The 25,423-nt window shown below is 33.3% G+C and overlaps 1 protein-coding gene across 2 annotated transcripts; it reads right to left on the bottom strand.

The window, feature by feature from the left end:
- Positions 1 to 6,088: 6,088 nt before the first annotated feature.
- LOC104899592 (uncharacterized) lies at positions 6,089 to 16,399 on the bottom strand. Of its 2 annotated transcripts, XM_048647888.2 has the most exons (7): positions 16,242 to 16,399; positions 15,449 to 15,546; positions 13,449 to 13,642; positions 13,127 to 13,211; positions 10,378 to 10,420; positions 6,450 to 6,515; positions 6,270 to 6,343 (listed from the first exon to the last, which is right to left on the bottom strand). In XM_048647888.2, the coding sequence occupies exons 2-6, from the start codon at positions 15,530 to 15,532 to the stop codon at positions 6,457 to 6,459; spliced, it is 465 nt and encodes a 154-aa protein (XP_048503845.1). In that variant the 5' UTR covers positions 15,533 to 15,546; positions 16,242 to 16,399; the 3' UTR covers positions 6,270 to 6,343; positions 6,450 to 6,456. The 2 variants fall into 2 exon arrangements, with proteins under 2 accessions (XP_010685110.1, XP_048503845.1); XM_010686808.3 differs by lacking the exon at positions 10,378 to 10,420 and having other exon boundaries at positions 6,089 to 6,343.
- Positions 16,400 to 25,423: the final 9,024 nt, after the last annotated feature.

Below are 25,423 nucleotides of genomic sequence, written 5' to 3'. Positions count from 1 at the left end.
CCAAACCTAACTCGTTTAGTTTTCAGGTCAGGTTAAGGTCGACCAATTTAGTTAAGGGGTCGAAAACTTCAACCCGAACTCGCTTATTCTAGGTTAGGTTCGAGTCAAATTCTCGGGTTGGGTCAAATTTTGCCAACCCTACAAGAAACCCTCAAAGTTTTGTAACTAGGAGAATGAATTGCTCAAAATTTACCTTAAAACTTGTCAAATCTGTCAGCAATAAACCCCAAAATTCTAGGGAAGTTCCACCTTATTACTTATCCAAGTTCGATGAAATTTTCAAACAACAAAATTAATAATGTTCGTTTTCCAAAGCACCAAAAATCGCTCAATTTGTATGTCGCAAACGCCAAGATGAACCACCTCAAGTTTGTCTGGCTCTGATACCAATTGACATGATTCAAGGTTGGAATATAAGTTAGTTATGTATAACCTTCACTTAGTTAAACTGCACTAAGGGTTCTAACTCTTATACTTAGGCTTCACTCACCAAGGGTTCGTATTAGAAGGGTTTTTAGGATGATTTTTGTAGCTTTATTCACTAACAAATTAAATCTTCAACTAAACTTCACTCGTTTAATTCAAGAATCTTGATTTTAGATTTATTCTCTAAAAATAATCAAGTCCTGGAAAAGTCCATCCCACACTCACTAAGACAATAAGTCCTAGAATTTACTCAAGAACACAACATACTTTGTTCATGAAGTATTAGGAACTTTATATATATAGGGACTATAAATGAAAGATAATAGGAAAACTTTCCTAAAACGAATCAACTAGAACCTCAATTACTCAAAGTAATTAAACACTTGCATAAACTAATGAGATCTTAATGCTTAAAATAAAACAAGAAACAACTTGCATTCACACTAAAACATGCCTAAAAATGTGAAGTTTTTATTCTAACAATAAAAAAAACTTTCTTAATTAATAAAAATTAAAAATTATGCAAACTTGCTACCCAATTTCATCCAAAACGCACGCCCAAAAATAGCCTGAACTTACTTGCCGTCCAAGTAAGCTTGCGTTTTGCCTTCTTTTAATTGAGATCATGTGAACGCATATGTAACATTGGGTTGAACGAATTGTGAAAGAAGGGGAAAATATAAAAAGCTAGCAAATTTAGGTTATAACCCAAGGACTAACAGTAATTGAAGAGTTGCACATTCAAAGTACAGTAAATAGCATGAAACTGCGCTCATATAGTCTATCTTTGCACATAATTATTCTTTTACTCGGTATTTTTTCCAGATTTTTGCAGGTTCGTTTGAACCCACACTAGATCAAACTCGGATGCATGGTAGGCCTAGCAGAACGCCCACATCTAATTATTCGACTTGAAGTACCCAATCCTGATCTAGCACAAATCGTATTAAAAAGTAATTATTTATTGTATTAAAAAGTCATTCACTCGATTTCTTGTGAAAGCACATCGACCTGGAAATTAGTAACTAAATAAAATTGCTATCATTTTTCATAACAATTGAATATTTTGTGACAAATTCAATCCAACTGAAAATTGGCTTAAAAAAATCGAATGACTCACCATTATATAACATCGTAAGTTAATCCAAACTAAATGCTTATGTTTGTGAATTTTGGTGGGGATAACTCATCATTGTGAAACGTAAAGAGTATTAAAAGTAAAAGTTTATAAAGGTTCAAAAACTAAAACCTTTTTCTAACTAAATTTTAGTGGGGAATTCGTGGGATTATGAGGGAATGAAAACTTTAAACTCATTTATCCAAACTCCCTTGTTGGCTGATTAGGCCTCCATCCGCCATATAAGATATTGGAGGGGTAGGTATTAATGAGATAGAATTGAAGATGGGAGTTAAATGATGACTAATATGCTATGTACAAAGAAAGGAGGATTAGTAAAAGAAAATATAATTTTGTTATCTACTTCCTTTCTTTCATCACTAACTAAAGAAGGTGTTTTCTAGAGTTTTTTTTTTATCAGAGACAACCTTTTAAAAACAGTTTTTTGCGAAAGACAACTTTTTAAAATTTTTTGAGGAACTTCAAACCTTAATGAAATTTTTTCTGTTGAAAACAACCTTAACCTTGTTTCCGGTGTTGACTCGCCGGATTCTGGTGTTGACTCCACTTAATGAGTCACGTGACCTCACGTGACTTCATTAAACCCAATTCCTCCCCCCATTTTCCTCCTTTTCCCACTCCCTAACATTCATCTTCACCTTTCTCTCTCTTTTCCTCATTCTCCATTTTTCCCAAAGCTTGAAGAATCTCAATTTTTCATCTTTTGTTTGTGTAGGGGGTAAATTTCTTGCACAACAGGATTGGTGTGTGAGCGTTCAATTAAAGGTAAGTTCCAAATATCCTTTAATCTAGAATTTTTCAGTTTGTCGCAATTTAGGGTCTTTTTGCCATTACGAATTTATGTCAATTGTACCTTTTCCGGTGGTTGAGTGCATTAATTCGCAGCTTCTCCACTCCTGCAGTTCAGTAATGGCGAGAGAGGGGAGTTGGAAGGACAGTAATGGAAGCTGAATGTTTGGGGGGTGGGAAAAAGGTGAGATGAATGTTAGGGGGGTGGGAAAAAGGTGGGATGAATGTAAAGGGGTGGGGAAAAGGAGGGAAATGGGGGGGAAGTATTGGGTTTAATGAAGTCAAGTGAGGTCACGTGACTCATTAAGTGGAGTCAACACCGGAATCCGGCGAGTTAACACCGGAAATGAGGTTAAGGTTATTTTCAACAACAAAAAAATTCATTAAGGTTTGAAGTTGCCCAAAAGAATTTCAAAAGTTGTGTTTCACAAAAAACTGTTTTTAAAAGATTGTCTCTGACAAAAAACTGTTTTTAAAAGATTGTCTCTGACAAAAACTATTTTTAATGAATTTTCACACACCAATTTCTACTCATTCTACTTTATGATCCCCAAAATCTCATTCTAACATTTTTTTTTAAAGAAATCTCATTCTAACATACTAAACGCCTATAGTAGAACTATTGCTTAATTAAGTTTAATATGTCTTAGCAAAAATCATATCTCAATTATTAAACTCTTTGAATAACTATTCATCTTTGACATCTTCTGAGTTCTGATAGAAGAAGATCCATGCAATTTCTTGGTTGTCTAGAAGCATAAGGCAAATTTCCATATCCTGTTCAGTTTTTATAGTCATCTCGAGAACATTCATCCATTCCCTTTTCAAAATAAAAAGGGAAAAGCAAAATATTGACTAGCTGAAAAGCTAAAAAATTACCATGCATTCATACTCTTATGTCGTAAGGATGTAAAGTTACATCGGAGTTAGTATAAAGGAAGGTGAAATGTTGGCTCCATATAACTTTATCATTTTCTGTATATATTTTCTTTTGAATATCCAGCACATGAAGAAGGTCATATGCATGCATTATCAAGCTGTAATTGTCTTAATCAAATTCTGGAAATTTCAATTTATGTCATTTCAAGAAGATAAGGCTTGAAGACTCCGCAACATAATAGTGAACTTTACTTTTCCCAGCACATATTACCAAAGAGAAATCAAAATCTTGCAGGGCATAGCGCATAGGATGAGACCCTACATTCATTCACACATGCAAGGACTATACTTCGTTTGTAGGGCATAATCATCTAATAATTTTCGTGGGACTCGTATGTGTCGATTTTAAGAAAATAATTAAGTCGTGTTATGGTAAAAATAGTACCATTCTTTAGGTGTTTCCCGTATACTTGAGCTATGTATACCGAGAGCTATTTTATTTAGTTGTATCGATAATTTTAAATAAGAAATGAGCTAGTGAAAGTGCCTTGAATATATCTAGGATTATAAAAAGACATTATAGGCAGATTATAACAATAACTTATTTGATTTTCTATAATTATAGGAATTTTTATCTGTTGTTTTTTCTACTGTCAAAAACATCCCAATCCTCAATCACGCACTATTAGAAATATGTTTGAACCTATATATTGGATGTGAAGGAAATGACCTTGCCTATTATTTCCAAATTCTAGTCCTTTTCAATATTTTATGTTTCACACGTATTCCAGTATTATTCCGTTGGCACTCTATATATATAATAAAATAAGATTTACCCCATATTACATAAATATTCCCAGATATCCACTGTCACACCTCTTCAATCAATATGTGCAACGAGAACAATGTGCGATTTAGAATTCAAAAATTCAAATACCAACCAGATAAACTTTTACCAAAGATGTTAGCTATCTAATATCGAGTAGAAACGTAAGGAACAATAAGAACACCATGAGCAACACGCTCATGGACAAGATGATAGTCAACGGTAATATGCTTGCTACGATCATGCAAAACTGTCGACAGTCACATATGAGGCAGACACATTAGCATAATATAAACGAACAGGATTACAAACAACAAGACCTAACTCATCAAGAATAGTGTATATCCAAAGAGTATACTGTACAGTATAAGTACTAACGCGAAAGTCAGCTTTGTCGAAGACCTCGACAATCTAGGTTGCTTTTTGGATCGTCAAGAAATCAAATTAACACCTAAGAAAATAGCATAGCATGTAGTTGACCGCGAACTATCCGGACGAGCCGAATATGCACGAGAAGGAGAATCAACCATAAGAAGAGAAAAGAAACCTAGGCACGTGGAAAGAAAAACAATCAAGCAAGGAGATAAGCTTTGGAAGAAAACCTAGGTTCTCAATACCATGTGATAAGAATATATCGACTTACCTACGTAGATAGTACAACAATATATATATACATATATATATATATATATATATATATATATATATATATATATATATATATATATATATACAATAAAGTTTTACACCATACTTCGTAATTGCACCATTATCACAATCAATCAGTCAACTTTGTGAAGTTGTTTCGCATCATTATGTAATAAAAACATAGCTAAGTAAGATCTTGTTAAATTCGTCTTAATGCGAGGATTTCAAATATCAAATTTTTATAATTGTTATTCGTACGCAATTAGAGATATTAACGCTCAAAGAAGCGTCTCACCAAACGTGAAAAAGAAAATGATGCAATTAAAAATATGACAGAGGAAGTATTACATACGTACCCTTAGGTATCCACTATTAACCTTGCCAAATGAAGTCATTTCACCATACTATATTGTCAATTCTAATCATTTCTTACATTTTGTGTTTCACATGTCTTCCACTATTTTGTTACTTGTTGTCTTGCATTTAGGCACGTTTCTTCTGCATGATTAATAATTGCGGGGTTTATGGCTTGAAGATAATTTGTCCAGTACTCTAGTTTAGGAGTCTTCCTTGTAGGGAATTCTTTCCCTACCTCTGTCATGAACTTTGGAATAACAAAATGATCTTTAGCTATAAACCCTTTCCCATCTCGGGGAACACCCTACAGCCGGATTACATCCTTGCTTTTGGAGTACGCTAAGGTGACTAATTGTCCAAAGTCAGTCCCTAAACCGGTTAGCTCAGGTCTTGCTTTACCTAATCATGGTTTAAGGATTTGTTCTGTTCAACTTATTTTGTCTATCTTACCTTATCATATCGGCTCCGTTTGGTAGGGCGTAAAATATTTTCAGTGTAAAATGATTTTCATGGAAAACAATTTACAATGGAAAACACAATTCCAAAATTAGTTTTCCGTTGTTTGGTTCGATGTAAAAAAAAATGATGAAAATGAAAGGGAAAGTAAGGAGGTAGTGAGAGGAGTGTACAAGAGAGAGAAGGAAAATAGTTTTCCCTTCATTTTGAAAGGAAAATGGTTTTCCATCCTTGAGAGAGTAATTTTACCCCAAGGGAAAATGGTTTTACACTCTTTTGCCAACCAAACAATGTAAAACTGAAAATAGAGGAAAACGGTTTTCCGGGAAAACGTTTTACGCCCTACCAAACGGAGCCATCATATCTTATCTTATCTTATCTTATCTTATCTTATCTTATCTTATCTTATCTTATCTTATCTTATCTTATCTTATCTTATCTTATCTTATCTGAGTTTATATAAGTTAAAATAAGTTGAACAGAACAGCCCTTAATTCATGTTAAATGGAGAGGTAGGACCTTCAAAGGAATTCTCATTTAACATGTTCATCGCTGGTGCCAAAGAAAAATCTAGGAATTTTCGGTTTATCGTATAGAGGAAGAAAATACAACAAATTAACAAGTTCAATTCTAAATCTATCCCGGATGAGAAAACTAAAATTGTCTACAGCATACAGACCTTACTTAAACTTCGGTTTGTACCCGAACATTAACATAGTAACTCGAAAAACCTATCTGGTTCTTGTTTTAACAAATTTGGGTCTTGAAGCTTTCTTTTCCATCTTTTCCCTTTTCTTACGAGTCTTTTCATCCTCCTCCATTCCCTGCAAATAAGTAGTGATAAAGAAAGAGAGAAGATAGATCAAAAAATCCTTTTCCACTAAACAAATAAAAGCCATATGCTGAAAGCTGCAGGGAAGGGATAAATACCTCAGAATCACTTGACAGGAAGCCTTTGATGAAGCCAGAAGCTTGATAGACTGCGTATGCAGGTATCTATAAAAGAATGATGACAGAGTTGCTTAGAAAGACAAAATCATACTCCATCTGTCCGAAATGATAAAGTAATTGAGTTTCAAATCCCACAATTTCCTATCATTATTTAACAGTTCCATCTCCACCATATTAATATAGTCGTTAGAATTTATTGTTAAGGGTGGTTGGTAGTATACGAAAGTTTAAGGTTTAGCTTACTAATTGTTAAAAGGAGGTATATAATTTAGGGATAGAGTAACCCACCATAGAGCTAGGACTGTATATCAACTCAAATATCATGACAACTATTCATCTTATAGATACAAGAACTGTAAGGATTTAATTTCTAAGTCTTTAGCCTCAAGTCCCTTTGTATTCCTGCCTCTCTGCTAGGACCTTTTATGCATACAAAGATCTGCCTAAGTGAATATGTGGCCTATAATAAGCGAAAGAGGGAATGGCAAACACTGTCTGTAAAACTCCAACGATAGGACTGTGCTATTGTTACTATGTTACTTGGTTCCAAACTTTGTAAATGCATAAAAATAATAAGTTAGTATTGTTGGGTAAATGGTGTGTGGAGATGTAGTCGGAACACTTGTGTTGATGGAGATGTGAAGAGGCGGGTATGTGTGGAGTGTAGTTTGGTGTGTGTGTGTGTGAGGCAGCAGCATCGAGTTCACGAAGCCCGCAGCAAGGAAGGCTCGTGATTTCCAGCAGGCTTGGGCGTGCCAATAAGCCAAAACTTCCTGACAGCCCGCAGGAAGTGGCGCACAGCACCTATGCTGTAGCGTGGCAGCACGTTTGTCGCAGCTTCTCCTCTATTATATTTCATCAAATTAGTTTCCTTAGTTTACTAGGATTGTAATTTATAAGCCTATCATATAAATACTCTTTTAGGTTGTTTTAACCTTTTGTTACACTAAGATTAGAGAGAACTTTAGGAGAGATCCTTGCGAGCTTGTATTCACCATTAAAACTCATCTTTTATTCCTAGTGCATATTCGTGGTTTTCTCCCGGTTCTTGGGTTCCCCGCGTTAGAATTCCTTTGAGTCTATTTATTACTTTCTAAAATTTTCTTGTTCTATTATTGTTTGATATTGATTCCAGATTGATAGGCATAAGCTAGGATTTTCAATTGGTATCAAGAGCTAGGATTGAGTATTGTCTAGATCTAGATCAATTAACAATGGAGGATGCGAAGGTTAAGATCGAGAAATGTGATAGAAAAGATTTCGTTTTTGTAAAATGCAAGTGAACGATTACTTGTACCAATAACTCTTTATCAACTGCTCGAAGAGAAGAGGCTCTCGGGCATGGAAGAGGAAAAGTGAAAGGTTCTCGATCGTCACGCACTTGGAGTTGTTCGTTTGACATAGGCATGGACTGTTGCTTTTAATGTCAATGATATCAAAACTACAGTGGGTCCAATCAAAGCACTATCAAATATGTATGAGAAGCCTACGACAATGTATAAGGTATTTCTGATGCGTTGTCTTTTTGATTTAGAGATGATTGATGGTAGTAACTGCCATTTTAGGGAGAAGGGTCATCCAAAGAGGGAATGTCCACAACCCAAGAAAAAGGGTGGCAAGCTTGACCACAAAGAAAAGCAATACACTGATTTTGACTCATCAATATTTTCCGAGACGCTTTCGAGATGAGCATTTATAATCCCATAGAGTCATGGATATTTGATTCAGGCGCATCTTTTTATTCTTCACCTTGCAAGGAGTTGTTTCATAACTAGAAGTCAAAGAAGTTGGGTAAGGTTGAAATTGAGGGGAAGGGAGATGTGATGATTAAGACTACAATTGGGGGCACTTGGAAACTGCATGATTTTATGTAAATTCCAAGCGTAGCAAAGAATCTGATTTATGTGGGTTAGCTTGACTCAAGTGGTCAAGGGACTATGTTTAGTGATGGGAGATGGAAAATCTCTAACAAGGTTGGTACATTGTACACTACTGAAAGGTGTACGGGCATGTTGGCTACGACCACAACGGATGAGATCAAGTTATGGCATACTAGACTTGGTCACATAAGTGAGAAAATGATGAAGATTGTAGCTTCAAGTGGCAAGTTGCCAGGATTTAGATCAGCTGACATGGAATTTATGAAAGTTATGTATGTAGGACGCAGAAAAAAGTTACTTTCACAAAAGCCAAGAAACAGTTGAGAACTGAGAAGCTAGAGTTTGGTGCACACTGATTTATAGGGTCCTTCCCCATTTAAATCCTTAGAGGCTCAACAGTATTTTGTACTTTCATTGATAACTACAGCCGGAAAGTGTGGGTCTACTTTATGAAGCGAAAATCTGAGCTTCACGAAACTTTCAAGAAGGGGAAAGCTGAAGTCGAGAATCAGACTGGTAAGAAGATAAAGTGCAGGAAGTCTGATAATAAAGGTGAGTATGAGTTGACAGGGTACAAGAAACTCGTGTGAGGAGAACGACATCATTTTGAAGAGGACTATTTCAGGAAAAAATCGACATGGAGTTGCGGAGAGGATGAACAAGACACTACTGGAGAGAGCCAGAAGTATGAGGTCTCATGTAGGGCTAACTAACAGCATTCTTGATCAACAGTGGGTCTTCAGTTCCTTTGGAATTCAATATATGTGAAGAAGTGTGGAGCAAGGAGGTAAATCTTCCTTACTTCAGGCTTTTTGGTTGTGTTGCTTATGTTGAAACTGAGAATCGTGACAAGTTAGACCCAAAAGTTGTTAAATGTTTCTTTATTGGGTATGGTTTTGAGAAGTATGGGTATCGATTTTGGAACTCAAACGTAGACAGATTTTGAGGCAATGTGATGTGACTTTTGATGGGACTAAGTTGTATAGGGATGTGTATGGTGCTAAGTCTTATGATCTCTATTATATAAGGGAAGGGAGGAGCAATGGTGTCCTCTTTTGAAATGCCTATTTTGCCCCCCTTCCCTTTCTAAATTACAAAAGGAATGTCAAAATCAAAATCGACACTCAAAGAAAACTACCGCAAATAAATTACAACACTCACTCACAAATCACTTAAAAGAAGAAACTTTACAAATCACTCATACAATTGAGAAAATCACGTTATAAAAATCACGCAAATCACTCAAATAATCAGGAAACATTATTAAAACTTAAAAACATACAAACTAAAACTAATAACCTAGAACGTCAATCCATACAAAAATATTTACAAAAATTTACTTACAAACCACTATTCTCAAGAACCATTCACAATTAATGGTGGGCCATAATAAAAAGAGAACGTATTATGTCGGACTCGTCCGACCATAATCTTTGGTCGGACGACTTTCAGGTGGTTCCAATTTTTTTTCAGTTAGTCTTAATTTTTTTTTCAGGTAGTCTTAATTTTTTTTCAGGTAGTCTTCATTTTTTTTCAGGTAGTCTTCATTTTGTTTTCAGTTAGTCTTCTTTTTTTTTCAGTTGGTTTTTGTACTTCAGTTAGACTTACTTTGGGTTTCAGTTGGTCTTTATTATATTTCAGGTAGTCTTCATTTTTTTTCAGGTAGTCTTCATTTTGTTTTCAGTTAGTCTTCTTTTTTTTTCAGTTAGTCTTCTTTTTTTTTCAGTTGGTTTTTGTACTTCAGTTAGACTTACTTTGGGTTTCAGTTGGTCTTTATTCGTTTGTTAGTTTTATTTTTTTTTTTTCAGGTAGTCTTCTACTCAAGTAGTCTTCATTTTTTTTTCTGGTAGTCCAACTGAAAAAAAAAAAACAAAGTCCAACTGAAACAAAACAAAGTCCAACTGAAAGAAACACAAAGCCGAACTGAAAGAAAACAAAGTCCAACTGAAAGAAAACAAAGTTGAACTGAAACAAAACAAAGTCCAACTGAAACAAAACAAAGTCCAACTGAAAAACAAAACACTAACCTCTGTTTTCTCTCACTTTCTCCTTCTTCTTCATTCCTCTTAGCTGATTTTTTTCTTCTTTGTTAGATCAATAAAGAATGGAGACTGAGATTAAGAATTTCATGAAAAATAGGATTTATGAAAGAACTTAAGAATTTCATGAAAATCTTAAGAATGGAGACGGTTGATGACGGCATCTCTTGTGCGTTGAGTAGGTGGCCAAATGCTGAAGGATGAACTTGAGATGTTCATTTTCTCCATTTTTTCAGAGAGATTTTCCGCCGGAGCTGGTTGTTGAGTTTCGCCGGCGTCGAAAATTGCTCCGGCGGAAGGTGATTCGTCTGCTGTGGTGTCGGACATAGTTGGTGGTGGTGTTTTTTCTTACCGTGCAATGCAAATTATGCAAGTGCTTCTTTTTTAAGTTACCAACACAAAATACTACGGAGCTAAAATGGTTTGTTTAGACTTTATTTGTCAATCCAAGTCTTATCTTCATTAAGAAATTCATGAGAATTTCATGAAGATGATGAGTCGAATATACTCATCACAGGGAAGAACAAGTTTCTCAAGTAAGAAGAAAGAGGAGAGAGAATGTGACCTAAAAAGTGAAGCAGAGAGAAGATGTATTGGGCTCAGTTCGTCTGACAGTAAACAATACGTCAGACGGTCTGACCCAATACTTTCACTAATAAAAAATAGAGGTATATTTGTAGTGAAATCATAATTTAGAAGTTAGACAAGGAAAAAAATTATTACCTTTTTATAGTGTTTCCTATATATAATAAAACTTTTACATATATTTGGACCTATCTTTTTCTATTATATAATAGTGATTAATTATCAAGGTAAAAAAGTTTATGTAAAATATCATTCAAGAATCAAAGTATAACATATCTCTATTATATAAGGGAAGAGGGGAGCTATGGTGTCCCCGAATGAAGAGACTATGTTACCCCACTCCCATTCTAATTTACAAATTTACTTATAAATCAAGAGTGGCTTCAAACAAAAATACCAAAAATATAATTATAATAACAATCACTCACAAACTACAACCTATGAAAAAATTGACTTGAAATCAAAGTGTTCACTTTTTTTACAATTTATGAAGTACTGTACTTAATTCAAAAATCAACTAAAAAATTATTATAATATTAGAAATCATAAATAAATTCAATAAAATGTCTATTTTGTTCATAGAATATAACTTTGAAAAGTAAAAAAAAAAAAGAAAAAAAAGAATGGTGATCGAGAGACTTAAGTGACAGAAACTAAACCAATCAAATTTTGCAACTAAAAACAATTATACTTCGTATGTCTAATGTTCAAACTTTGACTCTTATGCCGAAGAAAATCGAGTTTCTGTTTCGAAAAAAAATTCAAGCACGCATCGCGTGCAAAAAATTCTAGTACTGAACTAATGGGAGTTGAGAAGGAGAATTTGTGGAGTTAGAGGGCAATTCTGATGAAGATGTTCATATTACAGAACAGGTGGAGTTGGAGGGCAATTCTGATGAAGAGGTTCATATTCCAGAACGGGTTAAACAACATGATGAGGTTCACACTCCTAGAGGATCAGATTCTAAGGAATCGGATGTCCCATAAATGAGTGATTCACATGGTGCTATTGTTCCTAGCACACCATTACAGGCTCCCATTCTAGTACAATGAGAATAGTCTCAAAGGTCAACCTGAAAAAGTCTGCACCAAAGATCAAAGCACCTATCTGATATTCACCTTATGTACTATTTGTTTACTAACTGATGTTGGTGAACTAGAATCTTATCTAGAATCTTATAAAGAAGTTGTGAATTCAAGTGATTTATCTAAGTGAGAGTTAGCCATGAAAGATGAGATGCAAAGACATGAGTGTTGTCTAAATTACCCGCTAGAATCGTAGGCCTTATTAATGTAATAGCCTACTATTAATAAGGTGGGTAATCAAGTTTCATAACTTAAAAGGCTAATGGAAAACTTACAATTCTATCAGCTACTTAATACAAAACAAAAGGCTACATCTAATACCTTGGTGCACCGCTTTCTTGAGTGCTATGATGTAGAGAACAAGTGTTTTAGAGTTAAAGATCAAGTTATATCATTCGATGTGAGTGATATAGCTAGAATTACTGGGTTGAGTGACAGTGGGGAGCCTCTTGTTGAGTCATCAAGTTTTCTAGAGACTCCTTCATGGTACTATGATTTGTGTCATGAATGTGTCCATGAGGATGAGCGAGAGCGACGGAAGAAAGACAAGACTAAAAACATGGCCACGAAATACAAACAAGGTGAGAAAACCAAGTCCAAATGAGTTGGTCGCAAAGCAATTGTAGTTCAAATTCTTAACAATATGTCAGTAGAAACCGAGGCACGGCTCAATTTTAGAAAAATGTTGTCTTTTTACTTGATTAGTTACTTTGTTGCTGCCCCGTCCGATGGCTACGGGCATTAGTATAACTTTCTTATTATAAATAATATTGAAAATTTTGAAAAAATTTGTTGGGCGCAAGTTATGCTAGATAAGATACATGAATGTGCAAACAATATTGTTTCTTACAGTCAATCTTATACCACTTGATGTTCACCAATTGTTTAGGTACTTTCTACTACCTTATCTCATTATAAAATTAAAGAGCTCAAAAGTTCTCTTGAGCACATAACAAACAAGAGAATGACATTACTTCACCCTCTACCACCCAATCCAAAACAAATACCCACAAAAAGCCACAGAAACCACACACCACGTAAAGCAAATCAGAGCAATGGGACTTACCGCTAAGTACGTATACCAAAATTTGTCGGAGATGAGTGAGGCAAGCTGTACAAAACTTGTAATGTAGATTATGTCATGCAAATACCTGTAATGCAAATTAACCATTTGAGAGGAAGTTCCTTTAGGTTCACAAAGGAATATACTTTAACAAAAAAAAAGCCATTTCGTAGCATTGGGATAGGAATCTTAAAACAGCCATTTATAGAGAATTGCACAAAGAGGATCAAATTGCAACATCACATGCAGGTGAGGGGGAAGGGAGAAAAAGAACAAGATGAAAAGCCAAAAGGTATTAAATAGAGAAGATATGCGGTAACCATACCCACAAACTCCTGTGGTACTCATATCAAACCCACCATCAATGAGCTCGCCATCATCTGTGTAGGTTGGTTTAGCCATACTAGCAAGTTGTTTATAAGGAGCTGCATAGGCCAAAGATGTCAACACCAAGCCAACCCAATGTTTCCATGTGAAAGACGAATGATAAATAATCATCCTCACCAAGATGTAGACAACCTATGATGAGAAGTGGAGAGCTATATTCATCAGCATATTGAATTAAATGGAATACCTTACTATTTTCCTTTTTGAATGAATAAACTACTAGCAAAACATGTGCAGAATAGATAAGAATATAACTAAAGAAGTAACGGAGAGATAAAATTCCACAAAAGAACAAGGTACTATTTGGACTTTGGAGAGGAGAGAGGCAAGTCATACACAAAAGAACAATGTCTGGAGACTTAGAGGAGGGGGAGGCTCGTACAATCAAACAAACAAACGAAAAAAAAAGAAGAGGAGAGATAATGTCTGGAGGCTAAGCTCTAGGTGCCTAACGGCTTAAGTAAAATGGAGTGCCGATTATAATCACTGTAAAATTACACTAAAGTTTAGCATATAGCCAGTAAGTCAATGCACCAACTTGATATGGAGCTAGACAGGGTGAGTTTATATCATTGCTAAAGATACAACTATCTCTGCTTCTGGATAAACTTGCCAGTTTCCATTTTGGTTTGTTTGAAGAAAGAAAATAACTTTTAACATTCCTTTCTTGTTCAAAGGTCTCTTTCCTGATCACATGGGTAAAGATTACCATCTCTTTTTCTCTCCCTACTCTTCTTATTATGAGGTGCCAAAAAGACAATGTTAAGGCTACTGGAGACACAGGGAGTATTAGACAGCAAATAGCCGAGCATTTCAGTGTAGATATAATTTGGAAGACTATAGTGTTTGAATGTTCAACACCTAGAAAGCGTTGAAAGCTTTCCCAGCAGGGTGAGAAAACCAAAAACTGAAAGACCAGTGCAGGGAACACACCCAACCCACAGAAGTTACTGGATGGAATGAAATTGCTCGCCTGAATAAAGATAGTTTTTCGTAGCATCGATGAAAGCTAGGCGGCTTAGCCCACATATATAGGGAGAGTAATTTTAGGAAGAAGAAATGTATCAACCAAGCAACACCATCACCAGAAAACAACTAAAAGGAAAGGGAACCATCAAGGTTATCTGCCAAGCAATGCTTCAACAACCACAATAAATCGAATTGCACATTCTAGATGGCAGAGAGAAGGAGAGATCCAAGCATCTTGCAAATAAAATGGCACAAGAAACATTAACCCTCAAAACTTCAACCTACTATGAAGACTCTCATATAAAAAAAAAATCAGATATGCGCTACAACCTTATAGACAGGCTCCTGTTTTTGGCAAGGTAAGGAGGCTCGGATGAATCATGTATGCATTTTGTGCCAACCAACCCTTGATTCTATGCAATGACCATATGCTACTTTACATTTTACAAGACAGGCAGAATTCTAATGATTCATTTTAAGAAAGTTCTTTATAATCCAAAAAACAAAGAATAGTTAGACTTCACTATTGATGAGGATACATTATACTTTTACTCCAAAGAAAAATTAGGGCATGCTTGTACTTGAGGATATGTAATTTTTGGATGATAGAAGAAGAAAAAGAGAGAAAGAAGGTTAATGAAGATGTGATAGTTGACATAAAGTATTGTTTAGATAGCGGGAGATAAATTACCCTCAGTTCAAGAATATAATTTACTTATTTACATACCATCCATTAGGGTAAGGAGGGAGATTGTTCCCCTTTCATCTCCTTCCTTACATTATCTCTTTTACTACTACTAAAATCATCTTTATTTCTTTGTTTTGTCCCGAATCTCCATTACCCCCTAATGCATTACTCCTCGATCCAAGCATGTCCCTAATCTAAACATTTGGCCATTGCTTCTAATCATAACATGAAAAACTAGAATTAGAACCCGAAAACATGAAAAACGAGGAATAGAAATTTACATTACACCCAATTATAAGACGAAGAAGTTTTGACATATGACGGGCATTCTCTTCCTTTCTCTTCTTAGCACCCTGATTTGCCATGTCTCTTCAAAACCCTACAACAACATCCCAAAAAGAACCCACAAATCACCTTACATAAAATCTTCAGTTGTGGATCCAAGATTATTTACTTGAAATCATACCAATTACTAGTATGGAGTAATACATAAGACCCCCAAAAAACAGAAACAAAAAAACAATTCAGAAAGTATAACATGTGATAAATCATGAAACAACATATTACTACTTTGGAATAATTTCCAGAAGAAGCTAATAATATTCATCCATTTTACTCTCTTGATTGTCAAGTTTGGTCAACTCTAATCAGGCCCGTCCCTGAGCCAGGGCAGGAGGGGCGGCCGCCCTGGGCCTGGGGATGACAGGTCATTCATTACTGATTTCCAGCCACAACACTTGAAAAATTAATCTCATGAAATTAAACAAGAACAAGTGAACACAAATATGCGCATCTACAAATTGTAACATAAATTTTCTTATCATTTACTTCCATGAAACAAAGATGAAATAAGAAGTTAAACCAGAAACTCGAGTCATAAGTTTATAACATGTAAATTATCACTAAAAACATGAGATAGCATATATGAGAAAGAAAAAATAAGTTGACTTCATGAAACAAACAGCATAAAACCAATCGCATGAATAATCACATGAAGTACATCTCAAAAATCGCAATTCCACACCAAAATCCGCAACAAAACAAGAAGATTCATCTAAGGAACAAAACAAGAACCTGGAACGAGCTTCTGCAATTCGAGCTATGCGTATGACATATGAGAGGTTCCAGATTCCAGAGGTTCTAAAGGAATCCAATTTGCGTATGAGTTGGGCACCGCCACCTGAGCGTTTTTGGAGTGTTACTCGCATATAGATTATAGGCTATACCTATGTAGTTTAAGATTATTTTTTTTATGCACAACACTCGAAAATGTAACATAAATTGACGAGTTTATCTCTATTATATAAGTAAAGTGACGAGCTATGGTGTCGTCTTGTAAAGTTACTGTTCTAACTTTTACCTATTAAAAAAATTGTTAACTATGAAATATTTAATTCTTTCTTGATCTATATTTATGTGTAATAATAAGGAAACTTAAGATTGTCTAATTTATAATAAGATATAATGTACACATAAAATATTTTCCAAAATAATATGCTTAAAAGAGATAGTTTTGATTGAAAATTAAACTAATCTAACTAAAGCGATTTCAAACAATTAAAAAGTAAGAAATTATACATTAACATAAATGTGCATATGAGACTAGTAATAGCTTATTGTACATCGATGATCTGTTAGAATTCTAAATATTATCATATAAATAGGATTATTATTCCTAACCTGTTCTCTCCAGTCTCCATCTTATTTTCAATTTAGTTACAATCATTTGGATTCATACTTCGTTTGGTAGGGTGTAAAATATTTTCCATGAAAATTAGTTTTCCTTTTCCTCTCATTTTCCGTTGTTTGGTATGTTAAAGGGTGTAAAACAAGTTTTCTATCATAGTAGTTATAGGTGGAAATTATTTTCCTTTACAAAAGAAGGGAAAACACATTTTTTTCCATTCTTCTTAGCAACCTTTTACTCTCCTCTTATCCATCATCTTCCTTCCCCATCTATTTTTCTCATTTGATAACTTTTTTTTAGATTGAACCAAACAAAAGAAAATTAGCTTCACAATTGGATTTTCCATTTAAAAATGTTCTATATTGAAAATATTTTACATCCAACCAACAGAGCCTCAGTTCTAATCAGTTTTGTTCACTTCCTAATTGTTTCGCTAATAATAAAATAATATAATTTTATTATTAATAATTACAATTACAATTAAAATTATACTTATTTTATCATTATCATTATCATCATAATTACTATTACTATTACTATTACTATTACTATTACTATTACTATTTTTTTTTTTTTTTTATTATTATTATTATTATTATTATTATTATTATTATTATCTATACTAATATATTAAAAGGCGTGCGAAAGAACGTTTATGTGCCACGTGGCACTCTCCTCAAATTTCTAATGCAAATGCTTTATGTTCATGTATACTCCTCACTCTTAAAAAAATGTGTAAGCGAAAGGAATCGAACACGTGACCTTTGAAATGAAAAGTAAGCGCTTAACCATCAGTACACTATGACTTTGTTGTTTAATGTTTGAAATAAAATATGATAAAGTCTTGTAATAATTGTAGTTAACTAAAAAGACTTAACAAGTATATACTCCCTCCGTTTTTTTATTGCTACATTTATGCCATGTCACTTTCAAATTGGAGTGTATTTATTGATTCATTTAATGTATAATAATGAGAAAACGTGAAAAGTTGTATTTTTGGGTCGAAAAAGAGAAAAACAAATATAAACGTATCAATTATGGTGGGCCAAATAAGAAAAATGTCGAAATTTAAAAAAAACAACCATTTAAGGAAAATGTACGAATTAAAAAAAAACGGAGAGAGTACATCTTTAACAATCTTATTACGTAACTTCCAAGAGAATTTGATGTCATATTCTCTTACCACAATTCTTTTTAAGGTATTGTTTTCAAACTCAAAGCTTTTTTTTTTTTACTTATCACGTCGTGACATGAATTTTTCAATTTCTTAATGGATAAATTAAAAATTATAAAAAGTAGCAGAATAAAGTATGAAATATAAAATAATAACATATTAGTTTATTGTAACTGACCCGAGGCATCGCCCGGGCAAAAAAACTAGTTATTATTATTATTATCTGCCATCTACTAGAAGTTGTTGTGCTCTAAGCATATTAGCAAGACTTACAAATATTTCTCTACTTACCCAAGTTGTTCTTTGCACAAGTTACGATTGCCTGTCAACAATCAAGATCCTATGTATAAAATGATGCCATCATTTTCCCCCCGAATGCAAAGGCATCTGTTCAACTTTGGTTGTCAATCTCCTAAACTCATGCAATGCTATACGCGTCAAACTTCGTTGCACAAATCTTCATCCATTCTACATAGGCACATATACATTTAATGCAATTTGATTTAGACAAACATATAAAATCCGATAATAACTAAAAGTTCCACAATAAGTTCCACATGTAAAATACAATAATAACAATAAGTTCCACATATAAATCCATCATAAACATAAAATAAGTAAAAGTTCTAACTAAAAAGCAATCCACCATAAAGTCACACAATTTTAACTAGATTATCCTTCGCAACCATCTAAGTCATAAAACATATCATTATTATCAATAGGCATATCTGGCCTATTAACATAATCATTTGAAAGTGCACAATGTTTCTTAAAGAAATCAAGTTTGCTGTAATTATTACGCAAAGAGACGAAAATAAGTTATATTATTAAAAACTATTATTATCATCAATTATATTATATTATACTATACTATATTATACTATACGATACTATACTATACTATACCATACCATACCATACCATACCATACCATACCATACCATACCATACCATACCATACCATACCATACCATACCATACCATACCATACTATACTACTATATTATACTATACTATACTATACTATATTATACTATATTATACTATATTATATTATATTATGTTATGTTATGTTATGTTATGTTATGTTATGTTATGTTATGTTATGTTATGTTATGTTATGTTATGTTATGTTATGTTATGTTATGTTATGTTATGTTATGTAATATTATGTTATGTTATGTTATGTTATATTATGTTATGTTATGTTATGTTATATTATGTTGTATTATATTATATTGTATTATATCGACATAGCTTTGCAATTGTAAACGAGTTAGGTTTCATAAAGTTGATGAATTTTGATTTGGACACTTTCCAATAGATTTAATGATCAATATCCAAAACAAATTTCACTACATAAGGGAGTTTGCTTACTCCGCAAGCTCAAAATATCTGACAACAATTTGGTACCCGTATATATAGATGGGTCCGTCATTGCCTTCATCTTCTACACGAAATCTCTATCTCTCTGTCACCTCTCCATTATCTCTAATATATAAAAAAAATATAGCTATTAATAATATAAAAATAATTTTTTGATATAATATCCATAAAAAAATACATGAAAATATTGTAAAATTCTTTTTTCTATGAACATTATGTAAAAGCCAAAAAAAAAAAACTTATTCACGATTTGGACTAAAAATCAAAATTTTAAAAAATGCGGACCAAATATTTTTTTTCGGTCTGGACCAAAAATCAAATATTTAAAAAACTTGGACATAAGTAGGGCCTTAATATGTAAGTTTGCCCTTAGGCCTCCAAAATCTCATAAACGGACCTGCTTTGAACATGATTTATCGTTAAGAATTAAGGGTTTTAAGCATGTTTCTCCGTATAATTTACATGATAATACTTCCATTACTGGTTGCAATCTCTTTACTTTCTACTTTACCTCGATTGATTGCCCAATTGAAGATATTGGCAGAAAACGAATTCCAATGATTTATTTCAAATAATATCAAACTAAGTAAATTCTAAATACAAACCAAACATGCGCAAAAGACCCAAAAATGCAAACATATACAAGTTCTTTTAGAGATTGCAGGCGTGTTAGTGAGTGAAATGACTATTGGAGAAAGATAGATATAGAGAAATAAAAAAGGGTACTTACCCTATATCTTCAAAATTAATCTGAAAGAAATTTGATGACGGCAAGTGAAAATTGTATACCAGTCCTAAGAGTTTCACTTTCACCCGCGAACTAGATAGATAAAGAGAAGCTGAAAACAACAGGAGACTCGACAATTGATAAGCTAGGTTACTTAGAGTATGTACAATAAAACTCTTCATTCTATCTCATCTATTTTCTCTCCTCAAGCTACTCTTAAGAACTATGTCTAAAAACTGTCAACAACAACAAAACTCTTTAAAGAGCTCTCCATTCAACTTTTCATATTTGGTGGTCCCGTATCAATAAATAAATATTATTTTATATTATGATCAAAGTTATATAAATAAAGTTAGGAAAAATTGACAAAAATAAGCCAATGTTTGCCTCGTATTCCATAAGCCAACCTTGGTATCATTTTTTCCAATTTTAGGTTGAGTGAAGATTTGACCGGTTAGTAACCTGTTACTTCAGGTTAATATTATTATTATTACTAATTAATAATAATTATTGTTATTAGTAATTATTATTGTTATTAGTAGTAGTATTACTACTATTATTATAATTATTATTCTCATCATCATCATCCACCACCCACCACCATAACCACAACCACCACCACCACCTTTAAGCCACCCAACACCCCTCCTCCCCAGCCATACCCACCCAGCACGACAGCACCCCCACCACCCATGCCCACCCAGCACCCCCGCCACAACCACCCCCAATCCTCCACCCTTGTAGTCCTAAACCCCACCATGAAACCCCACCACTCGAACCCCCACCTTCGAACCCCCCATCAACCCCCTCACCTTCGAACCCCCTATCAACCCAAACCCCAAATTTGAATTAACCCAAAGCCAAACCCCAAATTCGAAGCCCCTAATTCGACAAAACCCAAACCCCAAATTCGAATTAACCCAAACCCTGAATTCGAATCCTCCAAAACAAAATCGTAATTCAAACCCCCATGTTATTCGAACCCCCAGATCATAATTCGAACCCCCAGATCATAATTCGAACCCCAATCAAACCCAAAATCACACAAAAATAAACCAAGAAAATTTGAAAACTTAACCCAGAGATTTCATCGTTCATCAATCTTCATCGTTCATCATCATTCTTCGAATCTGGGTTGAAGTATTAGGGAAAATATGAGTTGAATTTTTGGTTGAATTTGGTTAGAATTTTGGGGAAAATTTGGGTTTAAGTTTGGGTTGAATTTTGGGAAATTCGGGGTTGGATGGGGGTTAAGTTGTGGATGGCGATGGAGGTGAGGGTGGGGTGGGGGGGTCTGGGGGTGCGGGTGGGGGTGGGTGGGTGGCTGGGGTTTTGGGGTGGGTGATGAAGATGATGAATAAGATTGAATTAGAGATTCAATTAGAAAAAAGAAATTCAGAAAAAAAAATTAATATATTTTTTAACCTGTAAAACAGGTTAGAGGTAATCTGACCTAAAATTGGAAAAAATGATATCAAGGTTGGCTTATTTCTGGATTTTTAAAAGGTTGGCTTAAATGTGAAATACGGGGCAAAGGTTGGCTTATTTTTGTCAGTTTTTCCATAAAGTTATTCATGTAAATTAATTATAATTACAAAGAAACATAATCTTTTTTATAATTTATGCAATGTAGATTTTTTTTAAAAAAATAATTCTTTTCATTTTTTTCTTAAACACTTTTAAAGATTGATGGAATATGAAAAAGATAGTAATATATCCAATATTAGGCTCATTTTATAGATAAAGAAATTATAGTTGTTGGTATAGTATTTATTATCATTTTTTTAATTTTTATAAAAAATATCATTAAATGGTTGCAAGAAGAAAATAAAATTTAAGTAATTGCAATAGGATGTGAGCCCCACACATTGGAGAGCTATCACTCCATCAACCCAAATGGTATATGCCCCAAGAGCCACTTTGCAAATTGTTTACATGGAGAGCCACCCAAGGCACATCCAAGAGCCCCATTGTTGGGTAAAGAGGTGGCTCTCCATTTTCGTACATGCTCTTAAGACATTGGTACCAGTATCAGATAAAAATGTCGGGTTCAGTAATTTATAATATTTTGGATGCGGGGACACAATTCTATGTAGGAACGAAAAACTGGTAACAAATAAACCTAAAGTTAAATTTGTAAAATTAATTTTTCTATAAAAATTATGTAAAAGCCGAAAAAGAAACTTATTCGCTATTTGGACTAAAAATCAAAATTTTTAAAAATGCGGACCAATTTTTTTTTTCGGTCTGGACCAAAAATCAAATATTTAAAAAACTTGGACGTAAGTAGGGCCTTAATAGGTAAGTTTGCCCTTAGGGCTCCAAAATCTCATAAACGGGCCTGACTCTAATTTATCCAGTATTAGACTTTAAAACAATTTAGAATCTAATATTAGCTAAAACATGATAACTTAACAGCATATTATTTCTGAAATCCGTCAAGCACTTGTTTGACGCTAATAATGTTCAAGATGAAGATCAATTGTAATTTAAACAAACAAAAAGGAAAAAAAGTGGAGGAATTAAGCGAAAAATGCTGGAGAAAAGGAAAAATTCGAGTAAAAATGACAGTATTTGAAAACTGAAAATCCAGCACTTTTAGCTAATTTGTTAAAAAAAAAAAATAGAAAGAAGAAATTGAATACCGAAATGAACAATGAAGCAAGAGCAATAACATAATTACTTACGAGCGATTGTTTCTCGGTATTTCCAATGCTGGATTTTCCCTCGAATTTGTTGTTGAAGATCTAATTTTTCAATTAAAGTTTATGGAAGTATTGGAATTACTTCAAAACAAAACTTTGGAATTTCGGAAGATACGAATATCCGAGGTCGTCAACGAGTTTAATTTGTGCGCAATCGAACTGTTTAGATGATGGAACGTTGGAATGTGATACCTCATAAGTCCTAATTTAAAAACATCACTTTGGGGAGAATCAAAGAGCAACTACAAAAGTGTAGGAGAGAGAAAGTGAAAGGATGGAGAGAGAAACAAAAGAGTGAGTCAAACTGAAATGACAAAACAACATACACACATCAGCAAAGATGAGTACTAAACCCGTAAATAAGCTTAACATATGCTTTGGTGACTTTTACTCGAAAACGACTTTTACTCAACATAGTCACACTGTCACAACATGCATTAAACCTGAACTAAAATCATAACAATAAATGCAACAATAAATGCAATAAGGCAACTTCCAAACAATCATAACAAAATCATATTTCATATATCTTGATTTAGGGTGCGTTCGCTTCAACTTATTAGCCCTGAACTTATCTGAAATTATCTGAACTAAACTTATTGAACCTGAACTGAACTTATTGGAACTTATTAAACCTGCTTGGACTTGATTCAACTTATTGGACCTGATTGAACGTGATTGGAACTTATTGGACCTGATTGAACGTGATTGGAACTTATTGGACCTGATTGAAACTTATTGACCTGATTGAAACTTATTCGACATTATTGGCCCTGATTGAAACTTATTGGACCTTATTGGACCTGATTGAAACTTATTAGACCTTATTGAACCTGATTGAAACTTATTTGACCTTATTAGACAAAAAAATTGACGAGTAATAACATAAATATTACCCCTAACGTAAATACTACCCCTCAAAATTTATTATGAAGTAATAATTATTAAAATTTGTCCTTTAAAAAAATATTTATTATTAATTATCTCTTATGATAAATAAATAATATAACAAAAAAATTACTATTTATATATTTTCCTATACATAACTTTCACCATTATTATATCTAATAGTCTTCTTTTGATTTCATAAAGCACTAGTAGAAATATTGTTATCTCTAGTTATTTCACCACATGTTATCTCTAGTTATTTAAAGACGAATTGCAAAATATTGTAATTATAATGATTATAATTGTTAACCTTATTTGACCATGATTATAATATTTTTTAATAATAATATAATCAGCTAATAGTAATATGAATAATCAAGTAATAGACAATAATACAAGTATAATACTATATATTGTGGTACTTTAATAAAAAATTATAATAATAACATAATCAGCTAATAGTAATATGAATAATAAAATAATACAATAATACAAATATTAAATAAAATATAGACAATAATACAAGTATATTACTTTATAAGCATTGTGATACTTAAATTAAATTTCTAATAATAACATAATCAGCTAATAGTGATATGAATAATAAAATAATGGAAATAATACAAATGTTTATTGAACATTGACTATTTGGACCTTATTGGACCTGATGAGATCTGATTGAAACTTATTGCACCTGATTAGAACTTATTAGACCTGATTGGAACTTGTTGCACTTGATTAGAACTTATTAATTGGACCTTATTAGACCTGATTGGAACTTATTGTCCTGATTGGACCTGGTTGCAACTTATCTGAGCTTATTAGAACTTATCTAAACTTATTGAACCTGAAACTTAATTTTTTAAGTTGAAGAGAACGCACCCTTAATTAGTCTTTGAAATATATCACAGTTCCTTATCAAGGAACTAAGTTTGCCAACTCCATTATAAATAATATTTAATTACCTTTAATCGATTTCTTATCAGATATCCAACTTATATTTTCAACTACTATATCAATCATTTTCTAATACTCCCTCCGTCCCATAATATAGTCCTTGTTTCTTTTTTGCACGATATCCAATATGTAACTTTGACCTTTAATATCTTCAATTTCGTATTAATAAAAAATATAAAAATTTGATATTATGAAACTACACATTGAGACGAATCTAAGAAGATCCCACATGAATATTTTTTTTATATATAAAAATGAAAATATTCGGTCAAAGATTTTAAAGTTTGACCCACCAAAAGTAAAGTAGGCACTATATTATGGGACGGAGGGAGTACTTTACAAACAATTCCTTATAAGGGAATTCAATAACATGACAACATTCCACTACGCGATTCCTTATCGAAAATTCAATACCCAAGTATGATTCCTTATCAAGAATCCAATAACATAACAACTTACCATAATACAATTCCTTATCATGATTCCAATATCAACATATGATTCCTTATCAGGAATCTAATATCATCACTATATTACCTGATATGATTCCTTATCGGGAATCCAATATCGAAACAACTTACTATGATATGTTCCTTATTGGGAATCCAACATCAACATAACTTTCATACTTTGAGATAATTTTCTTTTGACCAGGGGAAAGAGAACGCGGCGGAGGAGACAAAACTTACACTCCGATAGTGGGGGTCGTCACCCAACCATTCACTTTAATTT

Source organism: Beta vulgaris, chromosome 7 (genome assembly GCF_026745355.1).
Source record: "Beta vulgaris subsp. vulgaris cultivar EL10 chromosome 7, EL10.2, whole genome shotgun sequence".
NCBI classification, from domain to species: domain Eukaryota; kingdom Viridiplantae; phylum Streptophyta; class Magnoliopsida; order Caryophyllales; family Amaranthaceae; genus Beta; species Beta vulgaris.
This window is presented reverse-complemented; position numbering and strand designations above follow the sequence as displayed.